The sequence below is a fragment of the Engraulis encrasicolus genome, chromosome 22, assembly GCF_034702125.1.
Source record: "Engraulis encrasicolus isolate BLACKSEA-1 chromosome 22, IST_EnEncr_1.0, whole genome shotgun sequence".
Taxonomy (NCBI): domain Eukaryota; kingdom Metazoa; phylum Chordata; class Actinopteri; order Clupeiformes; family Engraulidae; genus Engraulis; species Engraulis encrasicolus.
Window position 1 is genome coordinate 24,396,002 of NC_085878.1, and position 20,000 is coordinate 24,416,001.

At 44.8% G+C, this 20,000-nt stretch overlaps 1 protein-coding gene across 8 annotated transcripts in view; it reads right to left on the minus strand.

Moving 5' to 3' along the window:
• The window catches only part of arnt2 (aryl-hydrocarbon receptor nuclear translocator 2), an 89,983-nt gene extending 72,772 nt beyond the window's left edge, over positions 1 to 17,211 (minus strand). For 4 of the 8 annotated variants that reach the window (XM_063188741.1, XM_063188740.1, XM_063188739.1 and 1 more), the window contains exons 1-5: positions 16,957 to 17,211; positions 11,005 to 11,119; positions 3,768 to 3,815; positions 2,505 to 2,549; positions 321 to 534 (exon numbers count right to left, since the gene is read on the minus strand). In XM_063188741.1, coding sequence (XP_063044811.1) covers positions 321 to 534; positions 2,505 to 2,549; positions 3,768 to 3,815; positions 11,005 to 11,119; positions 16,957 to 16,987 — 453 coding nt within the window. In that variant the 5' untranslated portion in view covers positions 16,988 to 17,211. The remainder of the gene's footprint in view (positions 1 to 320; positions 535 to 2,504; positions 2,550 to 3,767; positions 3,816 to 11,004; positions 11,120 to 16,956) is intronic. The other 4 variants (XM_063188744.1, XM_063188743.1, XM_063188742.1 and 1 more) reach the window with 2 other exon arrangements.
• Between the last annotated feature and the right edge of the window lie 2,789 nt (positions 17,212 to 20,000).

Consider the following 20,000-nt stretch of genomic DNA (forward strand, 5'->3'; position numbering starts at 1 on the left):
GGAAGCAGGGCTTGTACGGTACCCATGTCTATGGTGTGTATAAAAGGGAGGGAAGGGTGCGCCTACGCGTACCTGTTCGGTGAGGAACGAAGGCTTGTATGCTCCCACTGTACCCATGTCTATTGGTGCATACACACCAGAGATTCCCATTCGCTTAACATGTCGCGAGTCCGAGAGGTTCGCCGGCTGTTTAGTTGCTTCATTTCACACTGCATAGTCAGCGTTCGCGTTCTATCGATGGGCAGCAGCATTCATTTTCATGGGAGACCGCGGAGGTCCACGCAGGAAAATAGACTCGAGTTCTGCGAAAGGGAGCGTACCTGTTCGGTGAGGAAGGAGGGCTTGTAGGCGCCGTCCGTGGAGGTGTTGCCGGTGCCCCTCATGGACTTCATGTGCGAGACGGCCATGCGCAGGATGGTCAGCTTGTCGGGCTTGCGTGCCAGCGCGCTGCAGGTGGGCACCATGTCGGAGAGCTCTGTGATGTACTGGGTCATCTTGTTGCGGCGCCTGCGCTCGATCTCGCTGTGGTTTTCCCTGCACAAGCACAACGTGGGGGCAGGGGGTGCAGGGGATCAGCACAGCGTCATTATTATGTCATCGTCACTTACTGAGGGGAGCAGGGATGGGGGATCAGCACCTTGATATTATTACAGAGTATACTGTAGTGACTGAGGGTTAGGGGCAAGGGGGTCTTGTCATTATCACATGATATAGTTAGTGTAGTAGTGGGTGGGGCAGGGGAGGGCAGGAGAGCAGTGCCTTGCCATTATTACACTGCAGTTGCTTACTGGGGGGGGGGCAGGGGGGGCAAGAGGTCAACATCTTGTCATTATAATATGGTACTGACAGCGGGGGTTAGGGCTGGGGTTAGCTGGTATTAGAACTAATCATTATTATTATACTTTGTAATCATATTACATTAACTGAGGGGTTAGAGTAGATTTATTAGTAGATGGCTATCACGACTGCAAGTCTCTTCAAGTCTTAAGTCTGGCCAGGTAGACCATCTACAACATTTCAAATTTCCCCCAAAAAGGGAACCAATCCATTTTGAGCATTTTCAGCTGCTCGATAGGGCGTGTTTAAGGCAGTAACACACCAGTTTAGTTAACGGTTGAGTGAAGGAAAGGGTGGTTTAGTCGATTGAAACTTCAACCAGTGGCACATGAAGGCATTTAATGAACATAAGCTACACAAGCTTTGCATCTCCCATGGAGAAAACGTTGTAAATGGCTGGCCTGGCCAGAATAAATTCTCAAAGAGACTTGCAGGCGTGATAGCCAGGTTATTAGTAGAATAGAGTTACTTTATTGAAAAGGGGAAAATTAAGGACATGTGGTTTGGGACATGTGATAGCTGATATTTTTTTTTAACAAAGATTGGTGTTTCCATCATAATAATATGACAACAGCCTATGATATTGTATTTTTTTCTGAAAAGGGCCCACCATAACAATTACATCCCTCCCAACCTAATTATGATGTCCCAACCGGACACAAATTGGACTTGAGCTGAAAATCATTCGATCAGTCAGCTAGTTGACTGGAGTGTATCATTTAACAATGACAATGCATTGCATTAATTGCTTTCCATTCATACCGGCTGAAAAGATCTAAACAGATAATGCTGAATTGTCTATTTGTCTATTTTTATACTCATTCTGGCATTTCCCTGACAACCTACATCCGAATTAACAAAACAAACCAAGTCACATCTGGACCAATTGGCTTTTTGACAAAAGCTCACTATAATGTGTTTTCGAACACAAATGGCTAGAAAGTTTGAGGCTGAAAATAAACAAAATCTGTTTCGCTTCTGAGTAGAGAGGGGGAATTGCCTCGCCTCTCTGGTTTTGTGTGTAATTCTCTGAGGATATAAAAACAGAAAAATTAAGACATTCAATATGTGTCAATATGCAATGGATTTGTAGGACACCAAACAGACAAATTCACACACAAAAACATGCACGACTTTCTCCGATGATTGGAACTACACCACGAGCAGCAGCAACCATCTTTAACTCAACTGTTTTCTCTCAACTCATTTCTGTCTCACAAAGAGGACTGAAGATCTTGAAAGTCACCCTCACCACGCCGCTGCAATTTTGTGAAGAGCACATAAGTACAGTCAGCAGGCGACTGAGAGAGGAGAGCCAGAGAGCGACAGAAGAAACCTTTTCATCCTCATAACACTACCTCGCCACCCTTCAATAGTTCAAAGCGCCCCTTTCATTTGTATGCTTCAGTGAGAGGTAATGAATTCTCCTCTCCTTTAATTTTTTCCATTCTCGGAGAGCTATTCGAGCGAGAGTGAGTGTTTCAGGCGGACGGACGGACGGACGGATAGCTGGTCGGTGTGAGTGTGTGAGATATCGGGCCGCCCGGCTGGCTGGCGGGTGAAGTGTGCCCAAGCGAAACCTGGCAGCTGCTTGACAGAGCAGTCCTGCCAGCAGGACACTTCAACTGAAGCTGTCCCCCTTTGGCAGCATCATTAAGTAGCCCTACCTGGCATATCTCTCCTTATCAGCAGGAACCTGATCATCATCATACCTGCAAACACAAGAGACAGCAGAGCAGCACATTAGAGCCGTAATCCTGGTGACACACGGGATAAGAAACATGATTTTACTTTGAGTCACTTTCGGTTACTTTGATGACCATTTATTTTCTGCCATGTGACTGTGTGGACATTTGAGGTAATTATGGGTCTACAAGATCTAGCTGATACATGTTTTTACTGTTTGTGAATGTGTAGCAATGAAAGTACAGGAAAATATATTAAGATTTTAAAAACTGTAACAAGGAAATGAATCAACTAAGGATGACAAATGGTAAAACATGAGATATTAGCATGCTATGGGGAGAGTGTCCTCTGTTTCGTTTTGGGCAACAGCCACTGGCTGTGGGCAGAGTATAAGCTTCTGGGTATATTTCAGTAAGCACTAGGTTCATATGTGTGTGCATGAGCCAGCATAGCTCTTTGGAAACTGTTTTTTTTGGCAGGAGGCGGATCCACTGGTTACCATGGAAACCACTGTGTGCATTGCAGGCCTGACTGCAATTCAACTCAATATCTGCGGTTGGTCAGAAAACCATTGTAGGACTCGAGGCAATTCCTTTGTAAGAGCGAGTAATACACTATGCTTCATAGTTCTTGCAGGTCACGACAATGAGTCTGGATCAATACACATCTGTATTTATGAGTAGATGTTCACCCAGGAGGGGGAGGTAGGGGGGGGAGAAATGTGAGGTGTGCTTCTTCAGTTCTCCAACAGAGGGCACTGTCTTCACTTCACTTCACTCGAATGCCCCCCGTGTGTAAACAGACAGACTGTGGTTGGCAGGGACATTAATAGGGGATATGCGTCCTTTAAAGAGAACATGAATAAAATAAAATAAAAACGGAAACATGCTGAAGAGAAAAGAAAAATCATGATGAATGTTTGAGATGGCACGGCATCAAGCGTCATGTTGGAAGGGGGAAAACGCAGCAAATTATGAATGAACATTTAGAAACTTGAGCTACAAACAATAGGTATGCAGACAAATGTTGACATGGCAAAATGGATGTAATCAGCAGATACTGTATATCCATTCAAAAGACAAACAAACTGTGGCATGTTTCTACAAGTCTAGTATGCATGAGAACTGAGAAGTGATAATGCATTACATCATATAACTTAACTAAGTCTACCATCAGAGCTAACATGACAGAGGCAAACAGTCATCTTGTGGAAATGGATGTTTATTCCTCCATCTCCTCCTCACCTTGAAAATTTGCTGGGCCCCTCACCATCCTCGTCGTCAAAGTCCATTCTGTAGAGGTAGAAAGCAAGAACAAAAGAAAAAATAATCATTAATCACCACACTGCACCAGAAGCTATAACTCTCTGACACAACAAGTGCATCTTCATTTTGCATCTTCATGCTGGGTCATTCCACGCCAAATCAACAAGAGCCCGCGCACTTAGGTCTCAAAAAATTCTGAAAATATTACCAAGTGTACCCGTGGTACTTAAGAGAAACACTGTAAATGTATTTGAATGAAAGATGTATACTCTCCGTGTTACAGCCAATTTTACTGGGGGAGGGGGGTGCCCATTTTGTTCACACTCTTTTTTTTGTCAAAGTTCACAAGCCCGTAGCTCAATAACTAAACCATGTAGGAAGCTCAAATTTGGCATGCTGGTACATAGATAGGAATAATTTGTTGCTAAACTGTCAGTTTTGGTCTGTATGATCCTGCATCGTCATAGCATTCCCTCAAAGATGATACAAATTGTACTGGAGTTTTTGGCTGTGCTCTGTTTAGGCCTTCAGAAGACATATTTGTGTCCAACATAGCCTCTTGATTTTTTCCCCTTGTAGAGACAAGTAGGAACACTCTCATAAAAAGCTATTAATAGAAAGAAAATCCCATCAGTGTTTGACCAGAAGACCTCACAAGTCTGACAAATCATTTTGGGTGTCATGTTCAGAGCTCCAGAACACCTTGTGGGATTGTCCACAGATTTTTTTAAACATTTTTTCTTCATTCTCCATGAAGTCTTCTTTTTAAAAATGCCTATGAGACTTGTCTTATGGGATGTTTTCTTTGTTAATTTCCACCCTGAACATGGGCAAAATGCAAAAAGAGAGCAACATGATTTCGATAACATTTAATGTAAATACTAAATAATCAAATGCAAATTTTGCCCGGACATGATCACCCGAGAGTCCTTGTGCAGGGGTGCAGGTATCCCTTTCAATTTCAATGATTTCAGGAGCGTTCAATGTGGGAGCAGGTTCGCACACCAAAACAGACAGTAGGTCAGGCACAAAGAGTCATGTTGTTACTTTTTTTGACCAGCAGATGGCAGCGGAAGAAACGCATAGAAAACATATTGCTCTCAATGTGCATGTTGCCCATGTTCAGGTTGGAAATTAAAAAAGAAAACATCACATAAGACAAGTCTCATTGGCATTTTTAAAAAGAAGAATTCATGAAGAATGAAGAAAAAAATAAAATAAAAATCTGTGGACAATCCCACAAGGGGTTCTGGAGCTCTGAACATGACACCCAAAATGATTTGTCAGACTTGTGAGGTCTTCTGGTCAAACACTGATGGGGTTTCCTTTCTATTTTTAGCTTTTTATGAGAGTGTTCCCACTTGTCTCTCCAAGGGGAAAAAATCAAGAGGCTATGTTTGGCACAAATATGTCTTCTGAAGGCCTAAACAGAGCACAGCCAAAAACTCCAGTACAATTTGTATCATCTTTGAGGGAATGCTATGACGATGCAGGATCATACAGACCAAAACTGACAGTTTAGCAACGACTTATTCCTATCTATGTACCAGCATGCCAAATTTGAACTTCCTACATGGTTTAGTTATTGAGCTACGGGCTTGTGAACTTTGACAAAAAAAAGAGTGTGAACAAAATGGGCACCCCCCTCCCCCAGTAAAATTGGCTGTAACATGGAGAGTATACATCTTTCATTCAAATAAATTTACAGTGTTTCTCCTAAGTACCACGGGTACACTTGGTAATATTTTCAGAATTTTTTGAGACCTAAGTGCGCGGGCTCTTGTTGATTTGGCGTGGAATGACCCTGCTGTGTGACCTAATTGAAAGGCTGTTGCTATACCAGTAAGCAGAATGAGGTGGGGAGGTGGTGTCAAGAAAATTATCCTTTATATCTGCAAACTATCAATTAAGAGACACGCACACAGTCTAAGTTTTTAAGACTTTGGCCAAATGAGAAAGAAAGGCGTGCCTTACAGCATCTTGACACTCACATTCTACTTTGGGTCTCTCTTCTCCGCACTGTCACTGTATTATAGAATATGTATTATAGAATATGACACATTTGCCATCTTCAAACTTTAATTCACGCCTGTATTACTACTGTAATTAAGACAGTGCAGTGTGCACCCTCAATCATGAGTGAAAATCCCTTCAGCAAGGAAAGCGTCCAACTCATCATTGCGCTCCACCTGGACAAGAGCCCAGGATAAGTGTAATGTAATGAAACATATTGTCCACACTCCGCACCCTAGCCCTCAGACACACAGCATCTTTAAATGGACGGTGGAATACATGCTTTGACTCTAATACCAATGAGAATCATGAAGACGGGGGAGTATACACCACTCAATCCTGGCAAAAAAGACCCTTCAGCAAGGTAGTCCAAGTCATCATAACTTCACCCCCGGCCTGCATAAGAGCATACGCTAAGTGTAATGAAAAGCAACATATTCTTCCCAGTCCGCACCTTATATTCCTCACACAGACACTCAGCATAGCAAAAAAGGATTGTGTCACCTCATGGGCCATCATCGGAGTCATAAAAAATAACAGCGGAGCTACTTATTTGTTACGTCCTCCTTCGCTACTGGAAGAAGCACTATATCAACACGCAACAGCGGCGGCGAGTGATTCAAGATGCTTCAAGGGGGCCGTAAATATGAGCAGCCGGCAATCAATACTGAGAAGAAGAGTCTCGTACCGTGCTGTTGTTTACTGGGAATATTTCCTGCGCTGACAACAATAAGAAAATGTGTTCCCAGTAAGGGATGCTATTGAAAAAAGAAAAACAAAAAAATTAAAGAAAGAAAGAAAGAAAGAAAGAAAGAAAGAAAGAAAGAAAGAAAGAAAGAAAGAAAGAAAGAAAGAAAGAAGAGTTAGTGAGAGCAGTCAGTCAGAGCTGTATGAGCTATATCAGTGTCATTGCAGACCAAAGTGTTCACCATGCCGTCGGGTTGGGCCCGAAAGCCGATTTCCAACAATCCGCTAACCAATCACCACACACCAGAGATGGGGACGGCCCGGGTGTGGGGGAGGCAGGGACACACACCAAATACAAAATCCACCCAGTAAAGCTGCCAAATGCTTTTCCACTTAAATGCCTTTGGGCCTTTTGGAGGGGGGTTGTGAGGGGGTGCGGTGGGTGTGTGGGGGGTTGTTGGGGTGGGGGGGTAGCTGTCTGTGTTCATAAATATCAGCCTCCAGCTATGGCTGGATAAGGGTTTTAACAAAACTACACAGCACTGCGCACTCCTACACAAATATTCATTTTCCACGACAGAGTCACTTAAACTCAAAACCGTCCCTTTTTCCAATGCTTTTTACATCCAAACATGTCTGATGCAAAGCCCCTTGGTGTAGATGATATGTTGGTCCTTCACTTCTGCATTGATTTGAGGCTGAGCAGTTTCCTGCTGTCAACTACACAAAAGCCGCTTTTGAAATCCAACTCTGGTAACTGTGGCAATTTAGGCAGATTGATTTGATGTTCTTTCTGTATTGATATCAATTTTCCTGTCAACGACGGGTGTGTCGTGTAATTTGTGGTTGCCAAGTCACATTGAGACCCGAGATGCATAAAGATACATTGAAATTGCTTTGAACACACCTGTCCCTTTGCACCCTGCACAGTTCACCTGGTGATTAGTTTACAGTAAGGTTGAATATGAAAGATTGTGGCCAGAGTAGGCATTGCAACTACTGTATTCTGCTCAAGTGCTCATTGCAACTATGCTACCCATTCCCAAATTTGATCTGTGCATGAACATTTACTAAGTAATAAACTAACATTTACAGGTCTGAGCAAAGCACTGCACGTTTTGCTGCTAAAGATGTAAAGATGAAATTCAAAATGGTGGACAAGGAGAAGGTCCACATTTTTATGTATGTAAAGTGTAATTTGTCCAGCCTTAATGAAAAGTAAAAAATTGATGGTGGTGCAAAAAAGGTAACTCATGAAAAATACAACATTAGTGAATGGGCAGAAAAAAATCTGGAAGTGAACTACTAAAATAAATACTGTGCATGCTCTACCTTAAGGTAGGCAAGTCTTTCAGAGCCCATTTCCCCTATATTGCAGGCACGCACACCAGCCTAAGGGAGTCCGAATGAGACGAAACGAGCAACACATTTGGTATGAGTCAGCTTAGCAAGAGTTCGGACCACCCTCCTCTGTACCAAAAGCATTTCTATTACTCAATTACGGATGTTCAAGCCACAGTTCTCCCTTACTCTCTCTTATCGACAGTGTGCACAGCAAAGGTGCTCAAATTGGTTAGCTGTTTGTGCAATGTGGGCATGCTGTGATCATTGACATACGTGCTACATGCCCATATAGATCCAGGTTCAAATCTGGCCTGGGTCATTGTCCAACCCTGCTGTGTCTCTTTCTCCATTCATTTCCTGCCTCCTCTAAACTTCCCTATCTAAGTAGCACAAGTGGAAAAAAAGTGTAATATGTTCATGAGGAACATGTTGATGAGAACGAGCCGTTTAGTGAATCGTCTGTGAATTTATGTTCTGAATTAGGAATATCCACTTCTGGTGCACTGTAACGACCATCTGCACTGGAACGGGGGTCGAGTGGTAAGGGAGGTAGAGTTTAACAAGCTGGCTTATAATGGCTTCTGTAAATGAATTCCGCAAACGTGTGTGTGTGTGTGTGTGTGTGTGTGTGTGTGTGTGTGTGTGTGTGTGTGTGTGTGTGTGTGTGTGTGTGTGTGTGCGCGCTCTCTGTAATGCATTGCACTGTGTCTAGTACTTTATGTGGCAGGGAGGTGAACATACTCTCAGCCCTCTCCATTTAACAAATGTGTGGGTTCAGATGTGTTTGAGCTCATTTATAAAAGAACAGTGCGCCTGTGAACATTAGGCCCCTTAAAACTAAGCCTGGTGATGAAACAGCAGCATTTGTTTGTTGACTCCACGTTGCACGCTCATTTATGATCAATGCCATACATGAAAAAAAAATGATAATGCACAGTCTATGTATTCTATTAAATTTCCACTGTTAAATTATTGTGTGTGTCTGCATTACAATTCTTGCAAATAGAATTAGTGGTGCTCATTTGTGCAACATACTGGAGGAGGAAAATGAGAGAACGCCATGTCTGTTTAGAAAGTCAAATCAGAGCAGTATGAGGTTCAGAATTTAATCGGCAAATCCCACTGCCAAGCAAGCGCCGTCTTCCTCCAGCTCACGTCTGGCGGCGAGGGGCGAGCTGGCTTATTAAATTCGGACCAACGTCAACAAGTCTCTCGTTCCAAGCATATGTGAGCACCGCTACGCACCGCACGCATTTAAATTCAGAATGAAATTACAATCAAAAGCCCCTTCCTCCCCCTCCTCCTCCTCCTCCTCTTCCTCCCTGTGTGTTTGAGCTGCCGTTGGCTTGACATAACAGTAACAGGGTGTGACTTACAGGATAATACACAAGACTAATGATGACATTTAGGTCTCTCCTACTGTGATGATACGCTCCTGCAGTCAGCATGTTTTTCTATCCTCGCATCTTATCGTCAGGCAACTATGATCCCTTTTATGATCTTTCTATCATTTCACCTTACACACAGTGCATTGTGCAGTGTTAATTCAACATTCAGAGGGTAAAATTCAAGACTCTTCTGGTTGGTTTACAGTGCGCTACACTTTGCAGAAGCGTTTATTCAGCGCAAATTACAAAAGACCGTGATCCATCAAAGGCCTCACATTTGGTAGCGTGTGGGTCACATCCAAAACACAAAGAATAAGCTGAAATCTTGGCAAGCAAGTCTTCCCCTTCGCCTCCCGGGGGAAGCGCTCCGCTAATTCAATTGTTTCCATTTCACATCAGCCTGCAATGCACTGATCTCATACGAGAAACACCGCCGCACGTCAAAACAACCTGACAAGACTGGAGGCTAAACAAGGGCAACGCTCTGCCATCTAGCTTGTGACTATTGTGTAAATACTACATAAAGAGAAGAAGAAGGAAAAGTAGAACCAGAAATCATAACAAGCAGAGGCAAAGCGTCTCGCCTCGCGGTCCGCACCCAGGGCTTGAAGCTTGACGGCTGGGCAGCCTTGGAGCTGGGACAAGCTCTCATTCAAGAGCACAAGTCAAACAGCCACAATCAGCGCGCTTGTTGAATCAGGTGCTGAGGTGTTTGGTTTAGGTCTCAGGAAATCAGGCTGGCCTACAACATGGTGGGGCTCGTGGTGGTAGTGGTGTTGGTGGCAGTAGGGGTAATGGTGGGCTGGGTGTGAGTAAGTCAGTATGAATGTGTGCACATTGTTTGTGTGTATGTGTGTGTGTGTGTGTGTGTGTGTGTGTGTGTGTGTGTGTGTGTGTGTGTGTGTGTGTGTGTGTGTGTGTGTGTGTGTGTCTGTTCAAGAATGAGTGTGCATGCAAGGTTGGATTTGAGTGTGTGATTGGTCTAAGAACTTTTTGACTGGGCTGAGGAAGGAGCGAGTGAGAGAGGCAGGAATCGATGTGTGTGTGTGTGTGTGTGTGTGTGTGTGTGTGTGTGTGTGTGTGTGTGTGTGTGTGTGTGTGTGTGTGTGTGTGTGTGTGTGTGTGTGTGTGTGCGCGCGTGTGTGCGTGTGCGTGGTGTGTGCGTGTGTGCTTGTGTGTATGTTAATGTGTGAATGTGTGTGTGTGGTTAAAAATAAATGAGTATGTGAGGTTGTATGTATGCCGTGATTGGTATAGGGTTGCATTGAGTAGGCTGAGGTGAGGAGTAGTGAAAAAGACAAAAATCTAGGTACTCACACCCACCACATCACTTTGTGTGCGTACGTGCCTGCTATGCCTGTGTGAGTGAGAATGTGTGCGCATCAGACTGTTTTAGAGAGACGGTTGAGGTAGCACTGTGGGAGAGACAGAAATCGATGTACCAACAACCAGCCATATCCCCTCCTCTTACCAACTGATTGTGTGTGTGTGTGTGTGTGCGTGCGTGCGTGCGTGCGTGCGTCTGTATCTGGGTGTGGGTGTGTTTGACGTGGGTGTGGGTGTGTTTGACTCTGTGTGTGTGTGTGTGTTTGACTCTGTGTGTGTGTGTGTGTGTGTGTGTGTGTGTGTGTGTGTGTGTGTGTGTGTGTGTGTGTGTGTGTGTGTGTGTGTGTGTGTGTGTGTGTTTGAGTGTGCGTGCGTGCGTGCGCGTGCATGTGTGTGAGCACTCGCATCAGCGCATGCTTTTGTGTGTGTGTAAGATGCCAGCAATCGTTTGCACTCACCCGCCCGATCTCCTCTTGCCTCCTCTGCCTGGCATGGATCCTGCCATCCGCACTTGGCCCGCACCCACCCCCGCGCCAGCCATGGCCACCGGCCCCGGGAGATCCGTGCCCATCTCTGCAAGAGCGCAACAACAACAACAACACAGACACAAACAAAAACAACAATATTGACATCAATAAACGTTCACATCAAGCATCAGCCATTTTGCACAGCCCTCCTACAAGTCGTATTACGTCTAACCTACAAAGGCTCTCTGTTGAATAACATCTCATGGGAACAAATCGGCAAAACAAACAAATAGAACAACAATGATAACGACATCAATAAACATTCACAGTCTGCATCGCCAGCCTCACAGACCTTGCCATCACACTCTGCTGCTGTCCCTGCTTTGCATATGACAAATCAGTGAAGCAAAGACTAACAATATCAACAATCAACAATAAGGACGTCAACAAACATTCACAAGTCTCAAAAATCTACCCATCCTCTCCCACTGTCCCTACTGTTACATCTGACATGCAACACATTGACCAATCAAATCGATAAAACAGCAACAATAATGATGTCAACAAACATCATAGCATCATAGCACACCTAGCATCACCTAGCCCTCCCACCTCAACCCCATTCTACTACAGCTGACCTGCGACAGCTCAACCAAAGTAACAAAGATAACAACAACGACAACAGCAATAACATCAACATTCCCAACAAGCATCACATGTATTGCTACTCCTACAAGTCGTATTACAGGACAGATCACCTGCAAAAGGTCGGCTAAGCGGACAAATACAACAGCAAGGACGTCACAACAAGCGTTCACCAACACGCATCACCCAGTCGTGCCCATTCAAACCCTCCGACGGTCTCTCCCTTCTATTACATCTGACCTGCACCGGATCAGCTAAACAAACTGGCACAGGCGGTCGTCCCTGTTGGAAGCGGCTCCTGTGTGTTAATATTTCATGCTGTTGCTGTGTGTGTGTGTGTGTGTGTGTGTGTGTGTGTGTGTGTGTGTGTGTGTGTGTGTGTGTGTGTGTGTGTGTGTGTGCGCGTGTGTGTGCGCGTGTGTGCGCGCGTGTGTGCGCGTGTGTGCGCGTGTGCGCGCGTGTGCGCGCGTGTGTGCGCGTGTGTGTGTGTGTATGTGTATGTGTGTGTGTGTGTGTGTGTGTGTTATCCACCTCAGCTCCCTCTCTCTCCTGTATTCTGCTCTGCTGGGTATGACAGCAAGCTGCAGCGAACGCTTTGGCTTCCCCGCTAAGAGTTTCTCCTCTCCTCTCGCTCATGTATTTATGAAGCACGGGGGCATGAGGTGCACGGCTGCACGCACGCTCACATGAACCTCTTCACTTGGCTTACTTCAGCTCCAGCTGCAGCTGCAGCTATACTGTACAGTGCAGCGCAAGCTCAAGAACTCAGCTCGGGTGAATGTGGGTTACATGTAAGCGAAGACGGGCCTGCGTGGACGTTAATGTGAGAGAGGGAAGTAGGGATGCACGATACCACTCTTTTTGAAAAACGATGCGAGTACGAGTAGATTCATTTCTGTACTCGCCGATACTGAGTACTGTGACACCGATACTATTACCAACATACAATTAAAATCAATCCATAGCTTTGTTTTTCCACTTGTGATATTTGATTTCTTGTCCATTTCAATGTACACGTAGGCTTAAGTGTTGAAGGACATGCATACGCATTTTTCCCATGTTGCATTCAAGTCAACAGAACGTGATGAGGTCTTGCATTGTTTCGTGTAATAGCAGTATCTGTGCCTGGCATCGGCAAATCTTTGACAAGTGCAAATATGAGTATAATGAGCAAGTATCGGGTCAGATTCTGATACCGATATCGGTATTGGTGCGTCCCTAGAAAACGGGCCTGCGTGGAAGTTCATGCAAGAGAGGGGAGGGATGCTTGAATAGATGTAGGAGGGGGGATGGAGGGATGGAGGAATGGAGAGATGGAGAGATGGAGGGATGAATGTAAGGGAGGAGGGCTGATCCGTAGCTGAGCCACCTGATTAGAGCCCTTTGAGGTCAACCTCATTAATCAGTCCATTTGGTGGAACCTTCGCAGGGAAGAAGACGAGACAAGACAAGACCAAGAGAGGAGGGAGGTTGGGGAGGAGGGATGGAGGGATGTTTCTCCTTTTCAATCACATCTCATGACGACTCCAAGGTTGTTTTCTTCAGTTCACCCCCTCTTTTTTTCCCTCCCTGTTTTCTCTGCAGTCAGTCGCTCCTCTGTGGCCCTGGGAGAGGGTGGTGGAGTTGTTAATAACCTCGGGCCATTTTACCATCCCATCAAGCAGCTGGAGGAAAAAAAAAAAGAAAATCTCCCAGCGGCCACCTGAGACATACATACATTACATACAGGAGCTCCCACCCGCGGCAACTCATGCAGCTTTTAATGTCAGCGGCGGCGTGTTTTTCTGCTGAACGCTGGAAACAAATCTGTCATTCTGTATGCGGGTATGATAAATACCAATCCTGGGGGAGCCAACGGCTGCGCTAACACTCGCTCTCTCTCTCACACACACCAATTAAAGGAGAGACCCAATGAAAAGGACATTTCCCAGAATACCACTGTACTGGGCAACAGCAGCAGTAGCAGCAGCAGTCAGCACACCAGATATCTGGCCATGTAGTTCACTGCCTGCCAGCTAATGGTATTTTCAGCACTCGGCTTACTTACCAGAACACGGGGTGAGAGGAGGCAAATAATGGGCTTAAGCATGATGCTACACGCTATGCCACTTCCAAACCAGGACAGCCCAGCTTTATTACCACAAACAGCGGGAGATTGCCATGAATCCCAAAACATTATCATAATACCGCACGGCACATAGTAGCCATATTATATGCAGTCAAGTCTCTGCGTTTCGCTACCCCGCTCGCTGAATCCCTAATGAACGCAGAGCAAAAAAAGCAATTTATTTTGTATGCAAAGGAGGCAGGAGATTTCAACAAACTGATTAACACGTGGGATTCCAGCCATACCGTACAAGTGCCTTGTATGCAACGCAGCAATATTCAGTACCCGTCTCTCCCCCTTTACGGGAAAGCACTTGTGCATGCAAATGCAGGAAATTTAATGTAATGGCACAGAGCACATTCCATCAGAGAATTTTAAATTGACCATTAATGAAACGGCAGCGAGATCGTCTAGACACGCTGCTAGGCCTGCGCTTCTCTCTCTTTTCGGGGGGGTGGAAACCAGTCTCGTCTCGTGCTGAGTACCCAACCTATCCAAAGTCCCCCCACCCCCCCTCAACCCAAACTAGACAGAACACACACACACACACGTTCACGCACCCAACCCACACACACAGACAGGGGCCCGAGCTAAAATGTTTTGTTAACAAAGAACAGCCTTTGTTTGCTTAGCTTTTCCCAAACACTTTCCATCAGTGTCTTGAACTGGTATGGCATGGCTCTGCCTCTGTTATGTCTATGGTGGTGGTGGTGGTGGTGGTGATGGTGTGTGTGTGTGTGTGTGTGTGTGTGTGTGTGTGTGTGTGTGTGTGTGTGTGTGTGTGTGTGTGTGTGTGTGTGTGTGTGTGTGTGTGTGTGTGTGTGTGTGTGTGTGTGGAGGGAGCAATAGAGAGGGTGTATTAAGCTGTGTGTGTGTGCGTGCATGCTTGTGTTTGGTGTGTGTGCATGTCTCTCTGTGTGTGGTGATGCTCTGTTGTGTGTATGTAATGTGATGTGTGTATGTGTATGTGTGTGTGTGTGTGGTGCTCTCTTGTGTGTATGTAATGTGATGTGATGGTAGAAGGCTTTAGCTGAAACCGGTCCCAAAGCTTCGGCAGCTGCCTCCACTCTCCTCCTCTCTCTCTCCTCTCCTCTCCTCTCCACTCCTCTCTCTCCTCCTCTCCACTCCGCTCTCTCCTCCTCTCTCTCCTCTCCTCTCTGCCTCTCTACCCTGCCTGCCTACATACCTTGGTTGCCTCTGAATGCCACCATGACTCATGGTTAACAGAGGTGCCTTTTGCCGCTCTCCAGAGTAGACCACACATTAGCTCCACACACAGCAGAGCAATACTGCAGGATATAAAAGCGCTCTCTGTGTGTATTAACTGCGATTATACAAACGAATCATTAACCCTCACTTGCATAGCTTATCTGTCAGGAGAATTTCCTGCTGTATTTAGAAAATACAGATGTTGTCATTGAATGAAGGAAGACACAAAATGTCAAGCTTATTTTCGCAGTTTCAGTTGTGGCCCACCTGATAAAGATGTCTGCTGTATACAATCAAAGACTGTTACTACGGTGACTGACTGAGGTAAACTGTAAGAGCACAGCGGAGCACCCTGTGCTGATTGACCAATATTCTTCCTTCCCTCTCAGTTTGGATGGGAGTCGACCTTATCATTTCTTTTCGCTGTGTAATCTGAAAACTCTCTGATTGTGTGTGTGTGTGTGTGTGTGTGTGTGTGTGTGATTGTGTGCGTGTGTGTGTGTGTGTGTGTGTGTGTGTGTGTGTGTGTGTGTGTGTGTGTGTGTGTGTGTGTGTGTGTGTGTGTGTGTGTGACGGAACCTAGGCTCCAGATGGCCCACAGTTTGCCTTGTGTCCTCTGCCTAGCGAGAGCAAGAGAGCGAGAGAGAGAGAGAGAGAGAGAGAGAGAGAGAGAGAGAGAGAGAGCGCGCGAGAGAGAGAGCCTGTTACTTAAACAAAGTGCCCTTCAGTGTGACTTCTGACAGCTGAAGTTCCCTCAGACGATGGTCCTTGCATTCTAAAAACCACGCTTGGCAACAACTCTATATGCGAGCCAGGTGCCCATTACACTCACACGGCTCTTTATATATTCATTTATAGCACCTCATTAGCATTTGTAATGAGGTGGCAGGGACATATCGCCCCCCCAAAGATACATGGCACAGTGGGTTGTATTGTTGGCTCAGATCTGACAGGAACCAGATACAGGAGCCATGAGGGCAACAGCAGCATATCCACAGTAGCCCTGGGTTCCAAATAAAAGTGTGGCGTGACCAGCACAAACTAGAGTTTCTCATCAGTTGCTGCCTCTACTTGCGGTTTTCTCCAGCAGCTACAGTGTTTCGAGTGATAAACAAGAGACTATTCTGCCTCGTGCCAAACCGACAATGCCATGGCTTGTTACATTACGATTATTTAGTGCCAACGTAGTCCTCACAGTGTAGCCGAATCACCAAGTTCTGAATGTGCGTGCTTAGAAAGAGGACAACCCCGCATGGCTGACTGAACAGAAAAGAGGGAAGAAAACACTGCACTGAAAAGACATCTGTATCAAATATGTTGGTAAATAACCAAGGCATATTGAGACGATTACGTGGTGACACAACAGCATTTTGCAAAGCCTGCCCAGAGTAGTCTCTACTGGTCCTAAATAAAGCAGCCTAGCGGAGATTTTCCCTCTAGCTTTAAGATGGATGGATCAACAGGCAAGGGGAAGTAGCCTACACAATCTTTAACGTTTAAACACCCTGTCTGAACATGTCAATATGTTAGACAGGAGTGAGATACAAAATAATGTTGAAGTTGTTGGTATCCTCGCTGAGTAACGGGAGCACTGTTTAACTAGAGCTAGCTAACGTTACAATGTATCAATGAAATCAAAGCACGTAGCCACCAGTAATGTTTCCGGTGTCTTATTTGCATATCTGGGGGGAAATTGTAACAAATGCACGTCACCTGGTGTAATTACTATGTCGTTACAATTGTGTCGTAGTACAGAAATAAACAGCACAAGCAACCCTGGTGATTTTTGAGCTGAAAACCCTCTGTTGTGTGCAAGGCGGCTAGCTACGTGGGGGAAGGGGATGCTGTAGCTGACGTCGATATAAGCGCTGGAGCTCAGTTCTTTTGTTAACACGAAAATAACATTGCATGCCAACGCGTGACCAATTAATCACATATTATCTTATCGATGTACACAACCACATGAAAAATGTCTGACTTACCCGATGGATTTACCGCGGCGGGTGTTGCCATATTGCCTCGATGGAAAACAAAATGCAGAAATGAAAATGACGCACAATTCAGGACGCCCTGGGAAAGACAATCCACTCAAGTGTTTGGCACGCAAACTCGATTCAGCTGCCTAGGACATTCGCATGCATTAGCGCTGAACGATACATGAAAACAGTCGACCGAAAACTTGTATCTTAAATTCGTTTACGTGGTAGTATGTTACAATTTCAAGCGTACAGACTGAAAAATGCAAGATGTCTGAAGGGTAACACCGCGAGACTTCACTTGAATTAATTAATACTGTATCCTAGCTTTAAGTCAAATTAGACTCAAAGAGGCATTAAGTCAAGCGTATTCGAGGTAGGCTCTGATGGAAACTAGACTGTTTTAAAATGTCTGTTTCTTTAAGGGGAAGGGGTCGTTTGTTTAAACAAGTGCACAATGGCAAATGCGCATTGAGTCGCTATCCAAAGGCGAACTATAATATTGCTGATTTGGCGCCGTCTTGTTCAGGAAAAATAGAATATTTTATGAGAAGTAACTACATGTCTTATTATAAGTTAAAGGGATAAGGGTCATAACTGTAAATTGAAAGCACGTCAAAGTCAGTTAATTTTAACTTAATGTCTCTGGGGGATTTTTTTCATTAATCAGTGAGTGTCCACGTGGAAATCAAAATTAGTCTATGAATAGATCTTCAAATAGGTCACATCAGTTTGATTCCTTAGCTCTCATCCCTGGCTGACAAGTGCCATTCCTGTAATAGTGTGTCTTTTTGTTCGACGGAATTAACTTATTGGAAGTTGTTGCTGGAAATACCAATTAGGCCTACTTTGGACAGCACAGCAGAATGAGTACTTTTGTGAACAGCAGACTGTATTAAGGCGGCTTACAGTTTTGTATTCATTTGTAGACAGTTTTTAAAGTTATTATTGTATTATGGTATTATTAGCTTTATGTTATTATATAATGGTACAGAATAACATCTTTGAGCAGTATTACAGGCATAGACGCTGTGTGTGGGGACAAAGAACTGTCATAATTATGCAAACAGTGTCAATAGTCTACTACTGAAGTGGACTGCAGGCGTATGGTTTTGTTTTACTTTGTAGACAACTTTTTTATTATATACAGTATATTATTAGAATTATTGTATTATAATAGTGCAGATAGAATAACATCATTGAGCAGCATTGCAGTCACAGATGCTGCGTGTGTGGAAATGGAGAATAGTGATGTAATTACCATTGGCTCGTTCGCAGGCTCTGCTGAGGGTAGTTGGGCAGCACAGCACTTGTTCCATTAGATTATACACACCCCATTAGTTTACAACAGGCTGCTGACAGGACCAACACACGGAAACGCACTTAATAAAGCTGATGGGAACTGAACGTGCTTTTATGATGTGTTTTCTTTTGAACTGATCTTTTCTTAAATCAAATTGGATAACACACTCGAGTGAGTCACAGTGGGTGTCTTGGTAGCACACTGGCAGAAACCTCTAATAGGCATAACTCCTATAAGTAATTATAAGACAAAGTTGATTTGGGCTTGGGCTTTTATGCCTTTTTGGCCCTTGACACTTATGTGCCACATATTTTAAAAATAATGATAATAAATAAATAAAATAGGCATTTGAAAATTTACAGCAAGAATGTGAAAAGTACGCTTTACTAGCAAATTATTCTAAATTTAAGAATGTGCACTTTTCCCATCCAGATTCTGATCTCATTTACACGTATTACCTCGAACATATTTCGGCCAGTCTCAGCTCTTGTAATCACTAGTGTGATTTAATATCACTCTAAACATTGGTGTACTTTCCTCAATCGAGTTCTTATACATAACCACTTCGATTAACTTAAATTCCAATACCTGGAAGACTGGGAGCGGTTTGTCTTCAGTGACCTCCTCCCACTTCACTTACCCCACCCCCAGCAGTAAGCTTACATGGTGTGGGGCACGTATATCGCTTTCCACAGTTGGAGCGGCTCAGCATCCTCCTGACATGCAACACGGCCCTCTGACATCACATACACAATCTGCAACCTCTTGGATATGTATCTGTTAATCCAGACCAGGCCTGCCAACAGAGGGGGGCAAAGGGGTATGTTGTCCAGGGCCCAGGTAGATAGGGGGCCCAGAAGTGGGTCCCCGTTACATTGTATGTATTGGGTAGGGGGCCCTTTTAGATTACCTTGTCCTGGGCCCAGCGAAAGCTGTCAGCGGCCCTGATCCAGGCAGCCCGCCCCGTTGGCCACGACACGCTTTGCTACTCTCCAGTAGATTGTGTGACATTTAGTTGCGCTTTCCTGAAAACTAATTCCTAAACAAAATCATTTTGTTTGTGGTGTCAATTATATTGGTGACCCGAGGGCAAATATGGAGTTCTAGGATTTATTATTATTTTGTTGTTATTACATGGTTGTGCACTAATTTGTATTAAGGACTATGCGCTGCCCTGTTTAAATGGCATAGCTTGGGGCACTTGGGGCATCTTGTTTTGTCCACTAGATAGGAAAAATAAGAGAAAAATAATGAGCTATATTGAAGAATATGGGTCAACGATGGTACATAGAAAGCGCCCCAGTCTAGAAAAGGGGGAGTTCAAAGGAGGCTCTTTGGTCCAGGGATGCACTGGCCATCTAGCATAGCGGGTATTTCCCGGTGGGCCCTGCAACCTCAAGGCCCCCTATTTTCAGAAATGTAAAATATATATATATATAGGCTATATATATTTTACATTGCTGAAAATCGGGGCCCACAAGGGTGCAGGGCGGACTGGTGAGTCAGTTCTGCGCCGCTAATTATGAGGGGCCCCTTTAAGCCAAAAGTGACCGGGCCCTCCCAGTCCAGCCCTGTTTTGGTCCATTGTATCATGCTGAAGTTGGAGAGGACGCAGCTGTTGGTCAGAGCAGACAGAACAGAAGCCGATGAAGGGTTTACCAGCTACAGTGATCTTATGAGAACTAATCTCACCAGTAACTATACATGGGGTCACCGTGTTTACAAACACGATGTGAGGAGGGGCAAG